This window comes from Lissotriton helveticus, chromosome 4_2 (genome assembly GCF_964261635.1).
Source record: "Lissotriton helveticus chromosome 4_2, aLisHel1.1, whole genome shotgun sequence".
Lineage (NCBI taxonomy): Eukaryota > Metazoa > Chordata > Amphibia > Caudata > Salamandridae > Lissotriton > Lissotriton helveticus.
The window spans coordinates 110,939,165-110,959,476 of record NC_136064.1 but is presented as its reverse complement, the minus strand read 5'-3'; the positions used below and the strand labels follow the sequence as shown (position 1 = coordinate 110,959,476).

Below are 20,312 nucleotides of genomic sequence, written 5' to 3'. Positions count from 1 at the left end.
ATACATTTACAACGCATGCCTTTACAATGCAGTTTTTACATCGCAACATCCTTTACAACGCACTCCATTACATCGCATGACACTACATCACATTTTTAGAAACTACCTTTACAACGCATACCATTACATTGCATTTCAGGTAAGTATTGGATAGTATTGGGGTAAAAATTACTATTCTAACTTCAGGGGGTGCAACAGTAGGGTAGGTTTTGGATAGTGTAGGGGAACTATGCGTTGTAATGGTATGCGTTGTAATGGTATGCATGGTAATGCCTGCGTTGTAGTGACATGCGATGTAGTGTTGTGCGTTGTAATGCCTGCGTTGTAGTGACATGCGTTGTAAAGGATGTTGCGATGTAATGACTGCATTGTAAGTGTAGTGCAATGTAATGGTTGCGTTGTAAAGGATGTTTCCCATATAGAGGCATAGCATGTCAGAGTCGTGAAGTGGCGTGGAGTGGAGCGTCACACAGTATCATAGAGTGGAGTGGCGTAGATTTCAGTGGCATGGCATGGAGTAGCATAGAGTGGAGCGTCACACAGTATCATAGAGTGGAGTGGCGTAGTGTGCAGTGGCGTGGAGTAGCATAGTGTGGTGTAGAGTGGAGTAGAGTAGAGTGGGGACAGTGGGGGGGAGGAGCCACTGATGGTTGGTGCTTTGGTTAAGGCTGAACTTAGCTATAAGTTAATGTAAAAGTAAGGTTAGAGCAATAGTGACAAAGTTGGGGATGTGATTAGAGTGACGTGGGGTCAGTTGCTTGCGCACCCTGCTGAGTTACCCGTTACCTCTCCGTCCTTTGTCCCAGTCATTGCGGTACGAGGTGACTCCACCTCATTGTTCAATGACTGTGATGAGGACGAGGAGGACTAAGAGAAATGAAGATTACCGGTAAGTAATCGGGACATCACGAAGAGCACTCGCTGACGCGAAACGAGGAACTGCACAGAACCATAAGCTCACCTCAGTGTGAGGGTTGTCCAGCGGGGTCACTGACACCATACCATCCGCTGGCCTCAGTATGAGGGTTGTCCAGCGGGGCCACTGACACCATACCATCCTCTGGCCTCGGTGTGAGGGTTGTCCAGCGGGGCCACTGACACCATACCATCCTCTGGCCTCGGTGTGAGGGTTGTCTAGCAGAGGTCGCTAACACAATACCATCTCCAGGCCTCAATGTGAAGATTAAGGAGAAGAGAGGAGTTGGCCTAACGGCTAGGGCGGTCGACCTCGAATCTGGGGAACTGGGTTCGAGTCTCGGCAATGACGCTGAACATCTTGTGATTCTGGGCAAATCACTTAATCTCCCCGTGCCTAACAAAAATGAATGTGTCCTCATGTAACGCAACTGATGTAAAGCGCTCTGATACCCAATTCGGGTCAAGTTCGTGCTATATAAAACTCCATTAAAAAATAAAGATTGTACAGTGAGTGGCACTCACCTTCTGGACTGGAGCCTCTGCCAGTGATTGGGTCCTCTGGGCCCTCCACGATCCGGGGCGAGCGACAGGCTCCTCCTCCCGCCGAGCGAACAGCTCCTCGATCCGCCCAGTGTCGATCTGGAGGTCCTCCAAGCTCTGCTCGGTGCTCCATAGGCTCCGCCTGCCCTGTACGCGCTCCTGAGGGATCGCGTCCCAGTTAAAGTTCCGCAGCTTGGATCTGCGACGCGCACCAAACTTCTGGAAGACGCAAGTCTCAGGGGTGGGGGGTGCACTGGGTGGGGGTGGAGGTGGCGTGGGTGGCAGTGGTGGTGGAGGTGGACAGTCCTGGGTGAACGTTGGGTGGGGAGGCGCGACAGCGGGGTCTCCCACCATGCTGTGCATCACCATCTCATTATAATCCTCCATAGAATTATCCAGAAAGTGGATCTCCTTGGCGCCCAGGCTTAGATTGATCAGCATGACGCTTCCTGGCAGCGGGGGCCCCGGGCCCTGCTCCGGGGTCAAAGGCAGCCCTGCAAGAGAGAGGAAGAGTGAGGAATGGCACCGGACACACTGCACCCTTGTAAATAATGCATCTCTTAGTGACAACCCTGCGTATGGTCTTCTAGGCACCAGGACAGGGACACTGACAACAAAATGGCGTCCTACAAATCATCATATTCACAATACCTATTATCACAATATTGTAAAAGCAGGAATAGCTAAGTGTGCAGTCACTGTTCTAACTCCTTGTCTACGTCCATTGGTGGCATATGTATCATCAAGGTATGTCAGTGTGGAGTTAAGTATGGTGTATCTATACGTGTCTATATGTACGTGCATCACAATATTGTGAAGGAAATGGATACTTGTATAGCGCACTACTCACCCGCAAGGGTCTCAAGGCGCTTGTACGAATACCGCTGTGGAACCCATCCTGGCTTTCTCTGTGAGGTGTCCACTCCTGGGCACCCCCAAGGTGGAGGCCAGTCATCCTTAGCGTTGTGGGGGCCGTTGTGGAGATTAAGCAAGTTATTGCCCAGAGTTGCAGAGTGGGACTCCATGATTGGAATAGGCACCGAGGCGAGAATTATCAGGTCCGTGGAATTTTTGAGCCCAAGACCCGCCGAGGCGGGGAATTGAACCCTGGTCCCGGGCTAGACCTCTGCATCAGGGTCTGCAGCTCTAACCATTGAGCCACACTTCTCCAAAGGATAGCTAAGTGTGGAGTCACTGTTCTTAACTCCACGCCTATGTTCATTGTTGACACACATACCATCAAGGTATAATGGGGCGTAGTTAAGTATGGTGAATCTATACGGGTCTATTTGCACTTGCGTCACAATATTGCACAAGTCGATATTCTGGACCGAACCATCTTGTAGGACGATAGGTATAACTCAGCCCTCTGGTAGTAGGCCCTGAGGATGTGTAAATCCAGTGCAGCCAGGGTTCAGGGGGCCAGGAGATCCCAGGAACCTGGCACCAGCCACTCATGGACCCACCGGAAGTATGCACTGCCCCTCGTGACGGCTGGTACAGCCTTACCCTCTCGCTTTGGTACGTAGATGAAAGTCTGTGAGCCCTCCTACTCTGTGGCACAGTGATGACGTCACTGGACAGAGGTCAAGTGACCTTCTTCCTCCACGACCCAATGTGGACCTTACTCCTGCTAGCACTTGGACATGGAGGCTCTCAGAGAAGCCGTCCCGCCTACCGGCGGGAGGCAGATCTGCTGTATTAGTCACCTTCAGCATGAACAGAAAGGATCGAAAGGTGCACCCACAGAGAAACAGATCCACAAAAGTTCAAGACCATTTATTAGAAGACTTCTTCCTTTATTTGATACTCATTTAAAAATGTAAGATCCAAAAACCAAAGCTTCCAGCCAACGTGTTTCGTTCAAACTCAACTGGACTTCATCAGGGCTTTTTCTTATAACATGATCGGTGTCATTCAATAATATCCACGTTCAGATGGTCGTGTATGGCTTTTGATCATTCAGTCTAATATGACCTCCTGGTTCCAATCTGGCAGGCTCTTAGTTAAGTTCCAACAGAAGCGGGGGTAACAGTATCCCATTTGATGTCCGGATGCGGACAGTGCGTTTTTGATACTGAGCCCGGTATTGGATGGGGGCTACTGGTACCCCCACTTCTGTTGGAACTTAACATGAGAGTCTGCCAAATTGGAAGGAGGAGGCCATATCCGACGGAATGATCAAATGCCATCTAAACATGAATACTATTGACTGATGCCAAACACGTTATAAGAAAAATCCAGATGAAGTTCAATTGAGTTTGAACGAAACACGTTGGCTGGATGCTTTGTTTTTTGGATCTTACATTTTAAAGTTGGAATCAAATAAAGGAAGAAGATTTTAAAAAAAATGGAATTGAACATTTGCTGATCTGTGTTTCTGTGGGTGCACCATTCCATTCTTTCTTTGTAAGTATTACTCGGAGCATTATCACACTACGGCTGATATTGGAATTGAAATGGATCAAACTATGCTAACTGGAACTGCCTGTTAGGTGCAGTCGAGAAGTCCGCCGCTCATGTGTGTCCCCCTTTTTTTGCTAACTTCTGCTTGAACCGCCTTACTTAAAGCCCCAGAATTCACTCCTGGGGGACTTGACTCAAAGTTTATTTATTTATGGACCTTTCTATGATGCGATCATGACTCGTTTGGATATCAGAGTGTTGTACAAATAGCAAACAAGTTAAATCTAGAAAAACACAGGCAATAAACAGATAAAAATACAATTAGCCGTATGTTGTACAAATAGCAAATAAGTTGGAACAGCAAAAGCAAAAAATAAAAAGAAGAAAAAAAATATATACAATGAAAACCAGGCGACATGGAATACTCAGGATACAGAGATGTATGTAGGCAAGCTAGTCCGAAGGTCGTGAGAGCAGAGCTACTCATGACATGGCATACATGACACATACAAAGAGCACAGGGACACACTTCCGGGATCTCACACTGTCGACGTGTGCACGGGCAGCTTTCGAAGAGCCCTCTGGGCCGTCGCGTCCAATGCGATCTAACAATGTCCCTGATATGTCCAGACAGGCAGCCTCCTCTCTGCTCCGTCCAGTGATCAAGCAGGGGGGCGCTGTGGCTGCCCGCGGGCCACGCAGGGGACCCTTATAAGAGGGCGGCCGCCTTAGTGCCACATGAGGGCACACGATACAGCCTAGTGCTGAGGGACCCCTCTGAGTCTGGGCGCCTCGCGTCATTCCTGGGCACGGGTGGGTGGGGAGATAGGCATAAGTGCCTCTCCTGCCCACCTGGCGTTCTCTTTGGCCGCTACCCTTCACGCCGTTTCCCTCCCTACCGCTCCCCCGCCGTACCTTCAGCGGGTGGGGTAGGATAGGCGTTTAACTTGTTATTTTGTGTAGCAGGCGGAGTTACAGGGCGATCCAGAGGCTGAAAGGTACATGGGGTACCCTCTTCAGGAGCACAAGGGTGCGAAGGCCAAATATCCCCAGGAAGGTCCTCGCGTTAGACCCTCGAGGAGCGACGGAGCCCCGCTAGTCCTATATGCGGTTGAAAACCTGAGCAACCGGGAGTTGCCTGGAAAGCTCCGCCCCATCAGGGGGCTTGAGTAGAGGTGTGGACTGGCGGTCCACCGGTGGGAGGGGGTATCCCCTCCCCTCAAAATTGGTAAGCACCGATTGGCTAGGGCCACGGTGCATTTTGGCTCATCAGGTGTTCAGGCGGCGAGGGGCGGCCTGCCCTGGGATCGCCCGTAAGATAACCCACCATGTTGGCATGTTTGCTCTGCAAATAAACCTGCAACAATTTTCTCCATGAAAAAAGGTGTCTTGTGTGTTTATTTCATCAGGAGATTGCTGTAGGTGGGATGGGGAGTGTGTGGCCGATATTGGCACAATGTGTGCTGGACGTCAGAGTCCTCCAGGAGCCCTGGGTGGGACACACCGCCCTTCTCGCCTGACTCCACCCTGCTTCTATGCGCTGGCCCCGGCGGGCCTCACGTTGTAAATACCTCTACAAATCTCTCAATTGTCCACGGCCCTGGTAACACCCCCCCCCCCTTCAGAAGGGCCATTGGGGCTCAGCCGAGCGGAATAAATCAGAGCTTTTCACTAAACCGCGCTGTAAAATATGTTGTTTTACAACTCCAGGTACTGCCGTGACCCGCCCACCTCCGCGGAGGATACCGGGCCAGGGGGGCCAGGGCCAGGGACGGGGCCACATCACTCGCCGGGCAGTCCCGGAGTGGGGTGGGGGGGCAGGTACAGGGACGGGGGCCACGTCACCCTCCTGGCTGTCCCGGGGGGGGCAGGTACAGGGGGGGGGCACATCACTCGCCGGGCTGTCCCGGGGGGTGGGGGGGCAGGTACAGGTACGGAGGCCACGTCACTCGCCGGGCTGTGGTGCGGGTCAGACAGTGACCCTGGCACCATGGCACCTGGGCGCATGGGTGGCATTATCTTGGTGAATGGACCATGGACAAGGAAAGGGGCCTTGCCAGGGTGTGCCCCCCCCCCCCCCCCGCGCTGGGACCAGGCACCCCGTCTGCGCCTTTAAAAGCATTTGTTTACAAAAATGACTTGCCTACAGGTTTCCAAACATGTGATATTTCAGCTGTAAGATGAATGCATTACCTTTGTTGTTTTTTTACTCCGACAAATATAAAACCTCCTCCTATTGCTAAGACCTAAAAATAAATGTTAAAAAAAAACCTTTCACTCTTTTATCCCTCCACTCTCCTTTCAATCGAAATTAACAGACTAACACGTTCACTTCTCAAATTCCGTATTCAACTATACTAATATACTACCCGAATAACTGAATAACATATCCACTACTCAAATTACTTCATTTCTTTTTTACTATACTCATTTTCAACAGTAATCCTTTATGGGTTCCGGAGTGGCGTGCTACTGCCCAGAAAAGCGCTTCAACACCCATCAGGGGTAACAAGTGCTATATGAATGCAAACCTTTCTTCCCCTTTTATCCCTCCGCTATCCTTCTCACTCCAAGTAACAGACTAATATCCACCACTGAAATTACCTCATATTTCACCATATTAATTCACCACTAATCCTTTATAGGCTCCCTGAATAGCGTGCGTCAACAAGCGCTATATAAATACAAACCTTTGTCCTCCTCTGTCCTCTGCTATCATTCCAAATCCAAATAACTGACTAACCTATCCACTTAAAATGTACTTGCATGTTTCACTATAGTAATTCAACACTAACCCTCTACGGGTCCCGGAGTAGCGTGCTACCCGCCGAAAAAGCACCTTGACGCCTCGTCAGGGGTAGAAAGCACTATATAAATGCAATGACAATACAATACAATATCAAACCGAGTTACTGAACGTGTGACCCTGGGCTCATGAAGGCGGCAGAGGCTTCTGGGAGACGTTATTCCTGTTCATCCCAAGGTGACTCCGGGGCAGAGAGGACGCGCTGCTCGTGCCACAAAGGAGCCTTTCATGAGGTTTTATTTAAGAACAATGTCCCCTGGTGAGGCGTCTGTACCTCCCCGACCGACAGCCAAGGTCTCGGCTGTTTCCAAAGTTCAGGAGCCTGGCGCCGCTCTCAGGAGAGAGGCCAGAGGAGCGGAGGGGCTGGGGCTGCAAGCATCGGACGCGCCATTGAGGAGTTATTTTGGGATGCTAAATGTAAGTTTCTTGGGAGACCTGAGTGAAGGGCTCGGAATTTACTCCACAGTTTCTGGGAGAGAAGGAGGGGGGCAGAGAAGACTTTAAGAAGTAACCAGCCAGGTTTGAGCTGATCCTGTGGCCTACAGGGAGATGGCGGGGGAGTAGCACCCCTCCCCCCAGCGCCTTGAGACCCTCGCGGGTATGTAGTGCACTTTATAATGATTGATTGTTTGATCCTGTGGCCTACAGGGAGACGGCGGAGGAACCAGACAGCCTTGAACTGATCCTGTGGCCTACAGGGAGACGGCGGAGGAACCAGGCAGCTTTAAACTGATCCTGTGGCCTACAGGGAGACAGCGGAGGAACCAGGCAGCTTTGAACTGATCCTGAGACCTACAGGGAGACGGCGGAGGAACCAGGCAGTTTTGAGCTGAGCCTATGGCCTACAGGGAGACGGCGGAGGAACCAGGCAGCTTTGAACTGACCCTGTGGCCTACAGGGAGACGGCGGAGGAACCAGGCAGCTTTGAACTGAGCCTGTGGCCTACAGGGAGACGGCGGAGGAACCAGGCAGCTTTGAACTGAGCCTGTGGCCTACAGGGAGACGGCGGAGGAACCAGGCAGCTTTGAACTGACCCTGTGGCCTACAGGGAGATGGAGGAACCAGGCAGCTTTGAACTGAGCCTGTGGCCTACAGGGAGGCGGAGGAACCAGGCAGCTTTAAACTGAGCCTGAGGCCTACAGCGAGACGGCGGAGGAACCAGGCAGCTTTGAGCTGATGCTGTGGCCTACAGGGAGACGGCGGAGGAACCAGACAGCTTTGAACTGAGCCTGTGGCCTACAGGGAGACAGCGGAGGAACCAGGCAGCTTTGAACTGAGCCTGTGGCCTACAGGGAGATGGCGGAGGAACCAGACAGCTTTGAACTGACCCTGTGGCCTACGGGAGACGGCGGAGGAACCAGGCAGCTTTGAACTGAGCCTGTGGCCTACAGGGAGACGGCGGAGGAACCAGGCAGCTTTGAACTGATCCTGTGGCCTACAGGGAGACGGCGGAGGAACCAGGCAGCTTTAAACTGAGCCTGAGGCCTACAGGGAGGCGGAGGAGGAACCAGGCAGCTTTGAACTGACCCTGTGGCCTACAGGGAGACGGCGGAGGAACCAGGCAGCTTTGAACTGAGCCTGAGGCCTACAGGGAGGCGGAGGAGGAACCAGGCAGCTTTGAACTGACCCTGTGGCCTACAGGGAGACGGCGGAGGAACCAGGCAGCTTTGAACTGAGCCTGAGGCCTACAGGGAGGCGGAGGAGGAACCAGGCAGCTTTGAACTGACCCTGTGGCCTACAGGGAGATGGCGGAGGAACCAGGTAGCTTTGAACTGATCCTGTGGCCTACAGGGAGACGGCGGAGGAACCAGGCAGCTTTGAACTGAGCCTGAGGCCTACAGGGAGGCGGCGGAGGAACCAGGCAGCTTTGAACTGAGCCTGAGGCCTACAGGGAGGCGGCGGAGGAACCAGGCAGCTTTGAACTGAGCCTGAGGCCTACAGGGAGACAGCGGAGGAACCAGGCAGCTTTGAACTGATCCTGAGGCCTACAGGGAGACGGCGGAGGAACCAGGCAGCTTTGAACTGAGCCTGAGGCCTACAGGGAGGCGGCGGAGGAACCAGGCAGCTTTGAGCTGATCCTGTGGCCTACAGGGAGACGGCGGAGGAACCAGGCAGCTTTGAACTGAGCCTGAGGCCTACAGGGAGACGGCGGAGGAACCAGGCAGCTTTGAACTGAGCCTGAGGCCTACAGGGAGACGGCGGAGGAACCAGGCAGTTTTGAGCTGAGCCTATGGCCTACAGGGAGACGGCGGAGGAACTAGGTAGCTTTGAACTGAGCCTGTGGCCTACAGGGAGACGGCGGAGGAACCAGGCAGTTTTGAGCTGAGCCTATGGGCTACAGTGTGACGGCGGAAGAACCAGGCAGCTTTGAACTGACCCTGTGGCCTACAGGGAGACGGCGGAGGAACCAGGCAGCTTTGAACTGATCCTGTGGCCTACAGGGAGACGGCGGAGGAACCAAAGCAGCTTTGAACTGATCCTGTGGCCTACAGGGAGACTGCGGAGGAACCAGGCAGCTTTAAACTGAGCCTGAGGCCTACAGGGAGACGGCGGAGGAACCAGACAGCTTTGAACTGATCCTGTGGCCTACAGGGAGACGGAGGAACCAGGCAGCTTTGAGCTGAGCCTGTGGCCTACAGGGAGATGGAGGAACCAGGCAGCTTTGAACTGAGCCTGAGGCCTACAGGGAGACGGCGGAGGAACCAGACAGCTTTGAACTGATCCTGTGACCTACAGGGAGATGGCGGAGGTACCAGGCAGCTTTGAACTGATCCTGTGGCCTACAGGGAGACGGCGGAGGAACCAGGCAGCTTTGAACTGATCCTGTGGCCTACAGGGAGACGGAGGAACCAGGCAGCTTTGAGCGGGGGACGGTTGCCCCACTGCTCTGCAGCAGTAAAAGAAAAGAAAAAAGAAAATGATAACGCAATGTTATCGTTTTATTTTGTCCTCTTGCTGCGGCAGCTTGCGTGAGGGGGCGGGGCTGCAAAGCATGGGAGGAGGGGCTTGCGTGCTCCTAAGTGCAATGACTGTTTGGCCACCCTGTCACACCACTCAAAACAGTCATGCGCACTTTCCCCTTTCTCCATGCAGCTTCATTACATCCTTCGTGGAGATCCTGCCCACCCCTCCAGCCCCTGGCTGAGCACCGTGTCAGACCGCTCAGACCAATCACAACGCTGCATTGCAGCGTTGTGATTGGTCAGGGAAGCCTGGCTGCCTGCTTCCTGTTCCTGGAGCCAGACGCAGGAGACCAGAAGCAGATATGAGGGACTGGGCGGCAAGACAAGTCTTTATTTTGTGTCTTTTTTTTTTTTTACTTTGCGTCCTGTGCCAAACCAACCACCCACGTGGCCCCCACCTGCGCCCGCCGCGCCACCCGCGAGCCGCGCCGGCCGCCACTGAGGAGAGAACTCTTTTCAGTATCCTCAGAAGGTAACAACTCAATTGTGTCACTGCGGCGAATTGTGGCCGGAGGGGCTCATAGGAGCTAACGGTGGCCCCCAGGCCACACAGACGTGGGCAGCCCCCCATGGAAGGAGGCGGAGGGAACCCCCATTCTGATGTTTGATATTTTGTTTTTGATCAGAAGAAGCTCAGTCTCTGCAGGATAAACACACGTGAGGCTTCCTTAGTTTGAGTGATGGGAGGCGCTCAGTTCATATTCGCTTCTGAATCTGAGGAATTGTGGGTGACCCCAACACACCCTGCGCGTCATCCGCAGAGGAAGCAGGCTGCATGTGAACGATTGAACAAAGTGTGGCCCAGAGCAGAGAGAAAGATGAACAGACACTGGCAGAGCCAAGAGGGCAGCCTTCTGGCTTTCTCAAGATATTTACAAAACTCTGTGCTCCGCCAGGAGGCGCTACAGCCCCACAGTGAGGGAGGCGCTGGGCAGCTCTGGGCACAGGGAGGGGGCACCCTCCCTGCCCACCGCCAGGGGGCGCCACAGCCCCACACACAAGCAGGCACCAGGCGCTCTGCTGGGCCCAGAGGGGTCTCTGAGAGCTCGACCCTCTGCGGGGGGTCGTGACCCCGGATATTCTTGGGCTGAGGTTAGAGCAGCTGGAGCTGAGGCCGGTGACCCCTGACCCCAGGGCACGGGGGCAGGTGGCATTCCCCATCAGTGACATGCCCAGACGGCCTGGCACTGCCACCCCCGGTGCCCCTGTCACGTGACCCGGCCTCCCTGTCAGATCTGTGCACGTGAGGTCACATTTAAAACCCAAAGCATCACTCATGGGAGGGACTCCAGCCTAACGCGTCATTATCCGTGGAAACAAACGCGTCACACTGGCACATCACCAGCTGGTAGCATTCATCTGCATACATTATCTCTTATAATCAGGCCTCCCGGTGTTACAGGACTTGTGTTTCAACATTTACCTCTGTATTTGTCCATAATTACTTTTTGGCTCATATTATTCCTTTTATTCTGTTTCACGATAAAATAAAGTTGTACTTCGCAGATTTCCAGGAATGTGTATCTGATACACGTGCGCTCTTACATGACGCTTGTCGAGTTTTAGGACGACAAGAACCGAGAGAACCTTCAACCCACATGAACATATCAGCATCATGGAGTGGAAACGCGCGCAGAGTTATTTTAAAATGTTTTCGTCTCTTCGCGCTGTCAGTCCGCGCAGCTCTGCGCCTAGAAGTCTGGAATGACAACACGGTGAGCCCCGTATACGTAGACCGGTGTTCTGTAGTTGTGCGCTTTGATCAAATAAACACACCCAGGAAAACGTCATTTCTGTGAAAAAAACTATAAAAACGAAAAACTGGGAGCCTTCCTTGTATAATGAACAGGACCTGAGGCTCGCTCCATGGGGAAGGTGGCTACTCATTCGTTTCTCTCATGAAGCGCGAAAACATGGTAGGAAGCCATGTTTGAACCCAAAGCCTTCAAAACACCTCAGGTAGCCACCTCAGCCCAGAGTTTAAAAGAACTCTGGTAGCCACGTCTGAACCCAGAGGGTTTAACCCAACTCTGATAGCCACATCTGAACCCAGAGGGTTTAGAACAACTCTGGTGGCCACAGGTGAACCCAGAGGGTTTAGAGGAACTCTGGAAGCCACATCTAAACCCAGAGGGTTTACAAGAGCTCTGGAAGCCACATCTGAACCCAGAGGGTTTAGAACAACTCTGGTAGCCACAGCTGAACCCAGAGGGTTTAACACAACTCTGGTAGCCATATCTCAGCCCATAGAGTTTAAAACAACTCTGGTAGCCACATCTGAACCCAGAGGGTTTAACACAACTCTGGTGGCCACAGCTGAACCCAGAGGGTTTAACACAACTCTGGTAGCCACATCTCAACCCATAGAGTTTAACACAACTCTGGTAGCCACATCTCAACCCAGAGGGTTTAAAACAACTCTGGTAGCCACATCTCAACCCAGAGGGTTTAACACAACTCTGGTAGCCACATCTCAACCCAGAGAGTTTAACACAACTCTGGTAGCCACATCTCAACCCAGAGGGTTTAACACAACTCTGGTAGCCACATCTCAACCCAGAGGGTTTAAAACAACTCTGGTAGCCACATCTCAACCCAGAGGGTTTAACACAACTCTGGTAGCCACATCTCAACCCAGAGGGTTTAACACAACTCTGGTAGCCACATCTCAACCCAGAGGGTTTAACACAACTCTGGTAGCCACATCTCAACCCAGAGGGTTTAAAACAACTCTGGAAGCCACAGCTGAACCCAGAGGGTTTAACACAACTCTGGAAGCCACATCCCAGCCCAGAGGGTTTAAAACAACTCTGGAAGCCACATCTCAGCCCAGAGGGTTTAACACAACTCTGGTAGCCACATCTCAACCCAGAGAGTTTAACACAACTCTGGTAGCCACATCTCAACCCAGAGGGTTTAACACAACTCTGGTAGCCACATCTCAACCCAGAGGGTTTAAAACATCTCTGGTAGCCACATCTCAACCCAGAGGGTTTAACACAACTCTGGTAGCCACATCTCAACCCAGAGAGTTTAACACAACTCTGGTAGCCACATCTCAACCCAGAGGGTTTAACACAACTCTGGTAGCCACATCTCAACCCAGAGGGTTTAAAACAACTCTGGTAGCCACATCTCAACCCAGAGGGTTTAACACAACTCTGGTAGCCACATCTCAACCCAGAGGGTTTAACACAACTCTGGTAGCCACATCTGAACCCAGAGGGTTTAACACAACTCTGGTAGCCACATCTCAACCCAGAGAGTTTAACACAACTCTGGTAGCCACATCTCAACCCACAGGGTTTAACACAACTCTGGTAGCCACATCTCAACCCAGAGGGTTTAAAACAACTCTGGTAGCCACATCTCAACCCAGAGGGTTTAACACAACTCTGGTAGCCACATCTCAACCCAGAGAGTTTAACACAACTCTGATAGCCACATCTCAACCCAGAGGGTTTAAAACAACTCTGGTAGCCACATCTCAACCCAGAGGGTTTAACACAACTCTGGTAGCCACATCTCAACCCAGAGGGTTTAACACAACTCTGGTAGCCACATCTCAGTAGCCACATCTCAACCCAGAGGGTTTAAAACAACTCTGGAAGCCACAGCTGAACCCAGAGGGTTTAACACAACTCTGGTAGCCACATCTCAGCCGGATCACTGAAATAATATCGACGGACAGAATATCGACCATCAAAAATATCGTTGAGAAAATATCGACAGTCAAAAGATCGAGTTTCTATCTACAAACAGGTAAGTACAAAAATATCGAGTTAAAAATATTGTTTACAAAAATATAGTTGTAAAAAATATTGTATTTACTAAAAACAGTGTTAAATTAAATTAATATTAATAATTAATTACTAAAATATACTTAAAATTACTTAAATTAACTTATAATAATTAAATAATTAATGAAAGTTAAATAAATATTTTTTTTATTTCATATTTATTAAACATATATATATAGTAATAAAATATAATAAAATAATACCCAAAAACTGAAAACTGACCCTGAACCCTAAAAATACCCCTTTACCCAAAAACTGAAAACTGACCCTGAACCCTAAAAATACCCCTTTGCCCAAAAACTGAAAACTGACCCTGAACCCTAAAAATACCCCTTTACCCAAAAACTAAAAACTGACCCTGAACCCTAAAAATACCCCTTTACCCAAAAACCCAAAACTAACCCTGAACCCTAAAAATACCCCTTTACCCAAAAACCCAAAACTGACCCTGAACCCTAAAAATAAAAACGATATTACTTCACTTACCTTAAAAACGATATTACTTCACTTACCTTAAAAACGATATTTTGGCTGTCTATATTCTGTCCTGTCGATATTTTCTCCAAACGATATTTTGGAGTCGATATTATGTCTGTGCACCATCTCAGCCCATAGGGTTTAACACAACTCTGGTAGCCACATCTCAGCCCATAGGGTTTAACACAACTCTGGAAGCCACATCTCAACCCAGAGGGTTTAACACAACTCTGGTAGCCAAATCTGAACCCAGAGGGTTTAACACAACTCTGGTGGCCACAGCTGAACCCAGAGGGTTTAGAACAACTCTGGTAGCCACATCTCAGCCCATAGGGTTTAACACAACTCTGGTAGCCACATCTGAACCCAGAGGGTTTAACACAACTCTGGTGGCCACAGCTGAACCCAGAGGGTTTAGAACAACTCTGGTAGCCACATGTCAACACAGAGGGTTTAACACAACTCTGGAAGCCACATCTCAACCCAGAGGGTTTAAAACAACTCTGGTAGCCACATCTGAACCCAGAGGGTTTAACACAACTCTGGAAGCCACATCTCAACCCAGAGGGTTTAAAACAACTCTGGAAGCCACATCTCAACCCAGAGGGTTTAACACAACTCTGGTAGCCACATCTTAACCCAGAGGGTTTAACACAACTCTGGAAGCCACATCTCAACCCAGAGGGTTTAAAACAACTCTGGTAGCCACATCTCAGCCCATAGGGTTTAACACAACTCTGGAAGCCACATCTCAACCCAGAGGGTTTAAAACAACTCTGGTAGCCACATCTCAACCCAGAGGGTTTAACACAACTCTGGTAGCCACATCTGAACCCAGAGGGTTTAACACAACTCTGGAAGCCACATCTCAACCCAGAGGGTTTAAAACAACTCTGGTAGCCACATCTCAGCCCATAGGGTTTAACACAACTCTGGTAGCCACATCTCAACCCAGAGGGTTTAACACAACTCTGGTAGCCACATCTGAACCCAGAGGGTTTAACACAACTCTGGAAGCCACATCTCAACCCAGAGGGTTTAAAACAACTCTGGTAGCCACATCTTAACCCAGAGGAGTTAAAACAACTCTGGTAGCCACATCTCAACCCAGAGGGTTTAACACAACTCTGGTAGCCACATCTCAGCCCATAGGGTTTAACACAACTCTGGTAGCCACAGCTGAACCCAGAGGGTTTAACACAACTCTGGTAGCCACATCTCAGCCCATAGGGTTTAACACAACTCTGGTAGCCACATCTGAACCCAGAGGGTTTAACACAACTCTGGTAGCCACATCTCAACCCAGAGAGTTTAACACAACTCTGGTAGCCACATCTGAACCCAGAGAGTTTAACACAACTCTGGTAGCCACATCTCAACCCAGAGGGTTTAACACAACTCTGGAAGCCACATCTCAACCCAGAGGGTTTAAAACAACTCTGGTAGCCACATCTCAACCCAGAGGGTTTAACACAACTCTGGAAGGCCACATCTGAACCCAGAGGGTTTAAAACAACTATGGTAGCCACATCTCAACCCAGAGGGTTTAACACAACTCTGGTAGCCACATCTGAACCCAGAGGGTTTAACACAACTCTGGAAGCCACATCTCAACCCAGAGGGTTTAAAACAACTCTGGTAGCCACATCTCAGCCCATAGGGTTTAACACAACTCTGGTAGCCACATCTGAACCCAGAGGGTTTAACACAACTCTGGAAGCCACATCTCAACCCAGAGGGTTTAAAACAACTCTGGTAGCCACATCTCAACCCAGAGGGTTTAACACAACTCTGGAAGCGACATCTCAACCCAGAGGGTTTAAAACAACTCTGGTAGCCACATCTCAACCCAGAGGGTTTAACACAACTCTGGTAGCCACATCTCAACCCAGAGGGTTTAACACAACTCTGGTAGCCACATCTCAACCCAGAGAGTTTAACACAACTCTGGTAGCCACATCTGAACCCAGAGAGTTTAACACAACTCTGGTAGCCACATCTCAACCCAGAGGGTTTAACACAACTCTGGTAGCCATATCTCAACCCAAAGGGTTTAACACAACTCTGGTAGCCACATCTCAACCCAGAGGGTTTAGAACAACTCTGGTAGCCACATCGGAACCCAGAGGGTTTAACACAACTCTGGTAGCCACATCTCAACCCAGAGGGTTTAACACAACTCTGGTAGCCACATCTCAACCCAGAGAGTTTAACACAACTCTGGTAGCCACATCGGAACCCAGAGGGTTTAACACAACTCTGGTAGCCACATCTCAACCCAGAGGGTTTAACACAACTCTGGTAGCCACATCTCAACCCAGAGAGTTTAACACAACTCTGGTAGCCACATCTCAGCCCAGCGGGTTTAACACAACTCTGGTAGCCACATCTGAACCTAGAGAGTTTAACACAACTCTGGTAGCCACATCTCAGCCCATAGGGTTTAACACAACTCTGGTAGCCACATCTCAACCCAGAGGGTTTAACACAACTCTGGTAGCCACATCTCAACCCAGAGGGTTTAACACAACTCTGGTAGCCACATCTCAACCCAGAGGGTTTAACACAACTCTGGTAGTCACATCTCAACCCAGAGGGTTTAACACAACTCTGGTAGCCACATCTGAACCCAGAGAGTTTAACACAAATCTGGAAGCCACATCTCAACCCAGAGAGTTTAGAACAACTCTGGTAGCCACATCTGAACCCAGAGGGTTTAACACAACTCTGGTAGCCACATCTGAACCCAGAGAGTTTAACACAAATCTGGAAGCCACATCTCAACCCAGAGAGTTTAGAACAACTCTGGTAGCCACATCTGAACCCAGAGGGTTTAGAACAACTCTGGTAGCCACATCTGAACCCAGAGAGTTTACCACAACTCTGGTTGCCACATCTGAACCCAGAGAGTTTAACACAACTCTGGTAGCCACATCTGAACCCAGAGAGTTTAGAACAACTCTGGTAGCCACATCTCAACCCAGAGGGTTTAGAAGAACTCTGGTGGCCACAGCTGAACCCAGAGGGTTTAGAACAACTCTGGTAGCCACATCTGAACCCAGAGAGTTTACCACAACTCTGGTAGCCACATCTGAACCCAGAGAGTTTAACACAACTCTGGTAGCCACATCTGAACCCAGAGAGTTTAACACAACTCTGGTAGCCACATCTCAACCCAGAGGGTTTAAAACAACTCTGGAAGCCACATCTCAACCCAGAGGGTTTAACACAACTCTGGTAGCCACATCTGAACCTAGAGAGTTTAACACAACTCTGGTAGCCACATCTCAGCCCATAGGGTTTAACACAACTCTGGTAGCCACATCTCAACCCAGAGGGTTTAACACAACTCTGGTAGCCACATCTCAACCCAGAGGGTTTAACACAACTCTGGTAGCCACATCTGAACCCAGAGAGTTTAACACAACTCTGGTAGTCACATCTCAACCCAGAGGGTTTAACACAACTCTGGTAGCCACATCTGAACCCAGAGAGTTTAACACAAATCTGGAAGCCACATCTCAACCCAGAGAGTTTAGAACAACTCTGGTAGCCACATCTGAACCCAGAGGGTTTAACACAACTCTGGTAGCCACATCTGAACCCAGAGAGTTTAACACAAATCTGGAAGCCACATCTCAACCCAGAGAGTTTAGAACAACTCTGGTAGCCACATCTGAACCCAGAGGGTTTAGAACAACTCTGGTAGCCACATCTGAACCCAGAGAGTTTACCACAACTCTGGTGGCCACAGCTGAACCCAGAGAGTTAAACACAACTCTGGTTGCCACATCTGAACCCAGAGAGTTTAGAACAACTCTGGTAGCCACATCTCAACCCAGAGGGTTTAGAAGAACTCTGGTGGCCACAGCTGAACCCAGAGGGTTTAGAACAACTCTGGTAGCCACATCTGAACCCAGAGAGTTTAGAAGAACTCTGGTAGCCACAGCTGAACGCAAAGGGATTAATTAATGGGATTTTGGCATAGGGCAGTACAGCAAAGCACCTTCCTGCACTGCCCGATGCCAGAGTGAAAATGGCAGGAATGTACCATATTTAAGGAATACAGTGGATTTGTGTCCTTTCCCCGTGCGCTGGCACCGTTTCGACACCCTAGTGCCAACGTAGACACCCTTGCACTGGTGCCTCGATGGCAGGCAGGATTGATTTTTGTGCAGGGAGGGACCCCTTCTTGCACAAAAACAATCCTACGAGGCATTTCCTCTTTCTATGTATGTGCAGAATGCAGCACACATAGAAACAGGAAATACCAAGGAGGAATAAATGTATTTCTCTTCGTTATTCCTCACCTCGGGGGGCGTACAGATTTGGCGCTTCCCCAGGTTTACATCACTTTGTAAATCTGGGGCACCACCAAATTCCATGGGTGTTGCGTGGGAAATCCCACCTTCAAGGCCCAAGGAATGCCTCCTGTGCGCAGACTAAGGCAACTCAGCGATTTGCGCTGCGACGGCTTACTCATGGTTTATGAGGGCACTCAAAGCCACGCAGGGTGGCTTTGTGTGGCTTCATAAATCAAAATGAAAATGAAAGCCCTGCGTGGTGCAAAAGTGACTATGGGCTCTGAAAAGTAAGCTCCAAAGTGTTTAGAACATTTCTGGTAGCCCCATTCAATCGCAAAACCACTAAAACACCTCACATAGCCACATTCAAACCCAAAGTGTTTATAACATCTTGGGTAGCCACATTCAAACCCAAAGTGTTTATAACATCTTGGGTAGCCACATTCATACTCAAAAAGCTGAGTGGGAGGAGAGGGTGTGATATACATGTTTTTGACCACCTACCATCCGCAGACAAACGGTTTGAAAGAAAGGTTTAATGTCAGTTTGATGAACATGAGTGAAGTCTTGCATCACGTCATTAATATGATGAATAGTTACTTTCTTGCACACTCTATATTTGCACACAGTGGGGTACAAATGGATGTTTTAGGTATAGGGTGAAGACTTTTTGAGTGTCAGAGAGGGTCTCCGGTGTTTGGTGAAAGATTGTTGGGAAAGCAAATCAAGAGCCATTGGCACAAAAACTGTGACCCCTGTGTCAGGTGTCATGGGGCAGATGAGTACATGCGGAATGTGAGGCCAAACTCTAAGCTAACAAAGCATTGGTGGGGCACTAGTATGAAGAGCCAAACATCATGACAGTTCAACCTGGGTTGAGGTGCCGGAACTATCCCTCAGGTTAAACATGGCACCTTCACCTGGGTTTCTTCCTGCCCTATAAGGTTGTCAGGGTTACTTAGTGACCTCTGTAGGGGTGCCAGACGCACCCCCTTACCCTGTGACTTCTGTAAGAGCGCCAGGCACACCCCCTTACTCTGTAACCTCTGTAAGAGCCGCAGGTGCACCCCCTTACTCTGTAACCTCTGTAAGAGTGCCAGGTGCACCCCCTTACTCTGTAACCTCTGTGAGAGCCGCAGGTGCGCCCCCTTACTCTGTAACCTCTGTAAGAGCCGCAGGTGCGCCCCCTTACTCTGTAACCCCTCGGTATGTACAAGGCTCTGCCACCTCTGGGAACAGGTCCGGTTAACAAAGGGCCTGAATGCCAGACATAAACAGTGCGTTTTAGCCCCCCCCCCCCTCTGGCGCTACTCACTCTGCGCTGCTGGAAGCCGTCTGTCTGTCTCTCCTGCAGTCCGGGGGACACCAGGCTGTGAGGGTCCGCCTCAGCCCTCCCTCGGGCAGTCTCTCCTCCTTCCCGATGTCTCGCTCTCTCCTCTGTCTCACCCCATCTCCGCCTCTCCTCTGTGTCCCGGGCGCTCTCTCTGCCTCCTTCGTGTCTTCTGTCTCTTCTCTCGTCTCCTCCTCTCTTCCCCTCTTCGGTCACTTCCCCTCCTCTCTCCACCCCCTCCTTCCCTCCTCTCCTCGGTTCTTCTTCTTTTAGGGTGTTATTATCTCTCTTCCCCTGACTCTCTCTGCTTCACTCTCTTCTCCGAGTTTCTGTCACTCTCTGATCCTTTCCCTCCCTGCCTCGGTTTTACTTTCTCCTCTCGCTCTCTGTCACTTTGTCCTCTCCTTCCTTGCGTCTGTCCTTCCTCTCTCCTCGTCTTTCTTCCTCTGTCTCTTCCTCTCTCCTGTCTTTCTGCCTCTGTCTCTTCCTCTCTCCTGTCTTTCTGCCTCTGTCTCTTCCTCTCTCCTGTCTTCCTGCCTCTGTCACTTTCTCCGCCTCTTCTCCCTTCCTACAGCTTCCTCCCGTCAGAGAATCTCTCCATTTCAGCCGCTGTCTCTTCCCCTCTCACTTTCTCCCCTGTCTTTTTCACTTTCCTCGTCTTTCACTTTATCACTCTCTTCTCCCTCTATCTTCTGTTTCCACCACTGTCTCTTCCTGTCACTTGCCTCGCCCTGTCGCTCTCTCCTGTCACTTTCTCCTGTTTCCTTC

General features: G+C 50.4%; 1 protein-coding gene across 1 annotated transcript in view; it reads right to left on the bottom strand.

Moving 5' to 3' along the window:
• LOC144752239 (uncharacterized) overlaps positions 1–19,662 on the bottom strand; it is a 212,306-nt gene extending 192,644 nt beyond the window's left edge. Inside the window, exons 1-2 of the mRNA XM_078640238.1 lie at positions 19,530–19,662; positions 1,441–1,952 (exon numbers count right to left, since the gene is read on the bottom strand). Coding sequence (XP_078496364.1) covers positions 1,441–1,899 — 459 coding nt within the window. The 5' untranslated portion in view covers positions 1,900–1,952; positions 19,530–19,662. The remainder of the gene's footprint in view (positions 1–1,440; positions 1,953–19,529) is intronic.
• Between the last annotated feature and the right edge of the window lie 650 nt (positions 19,663–20,312).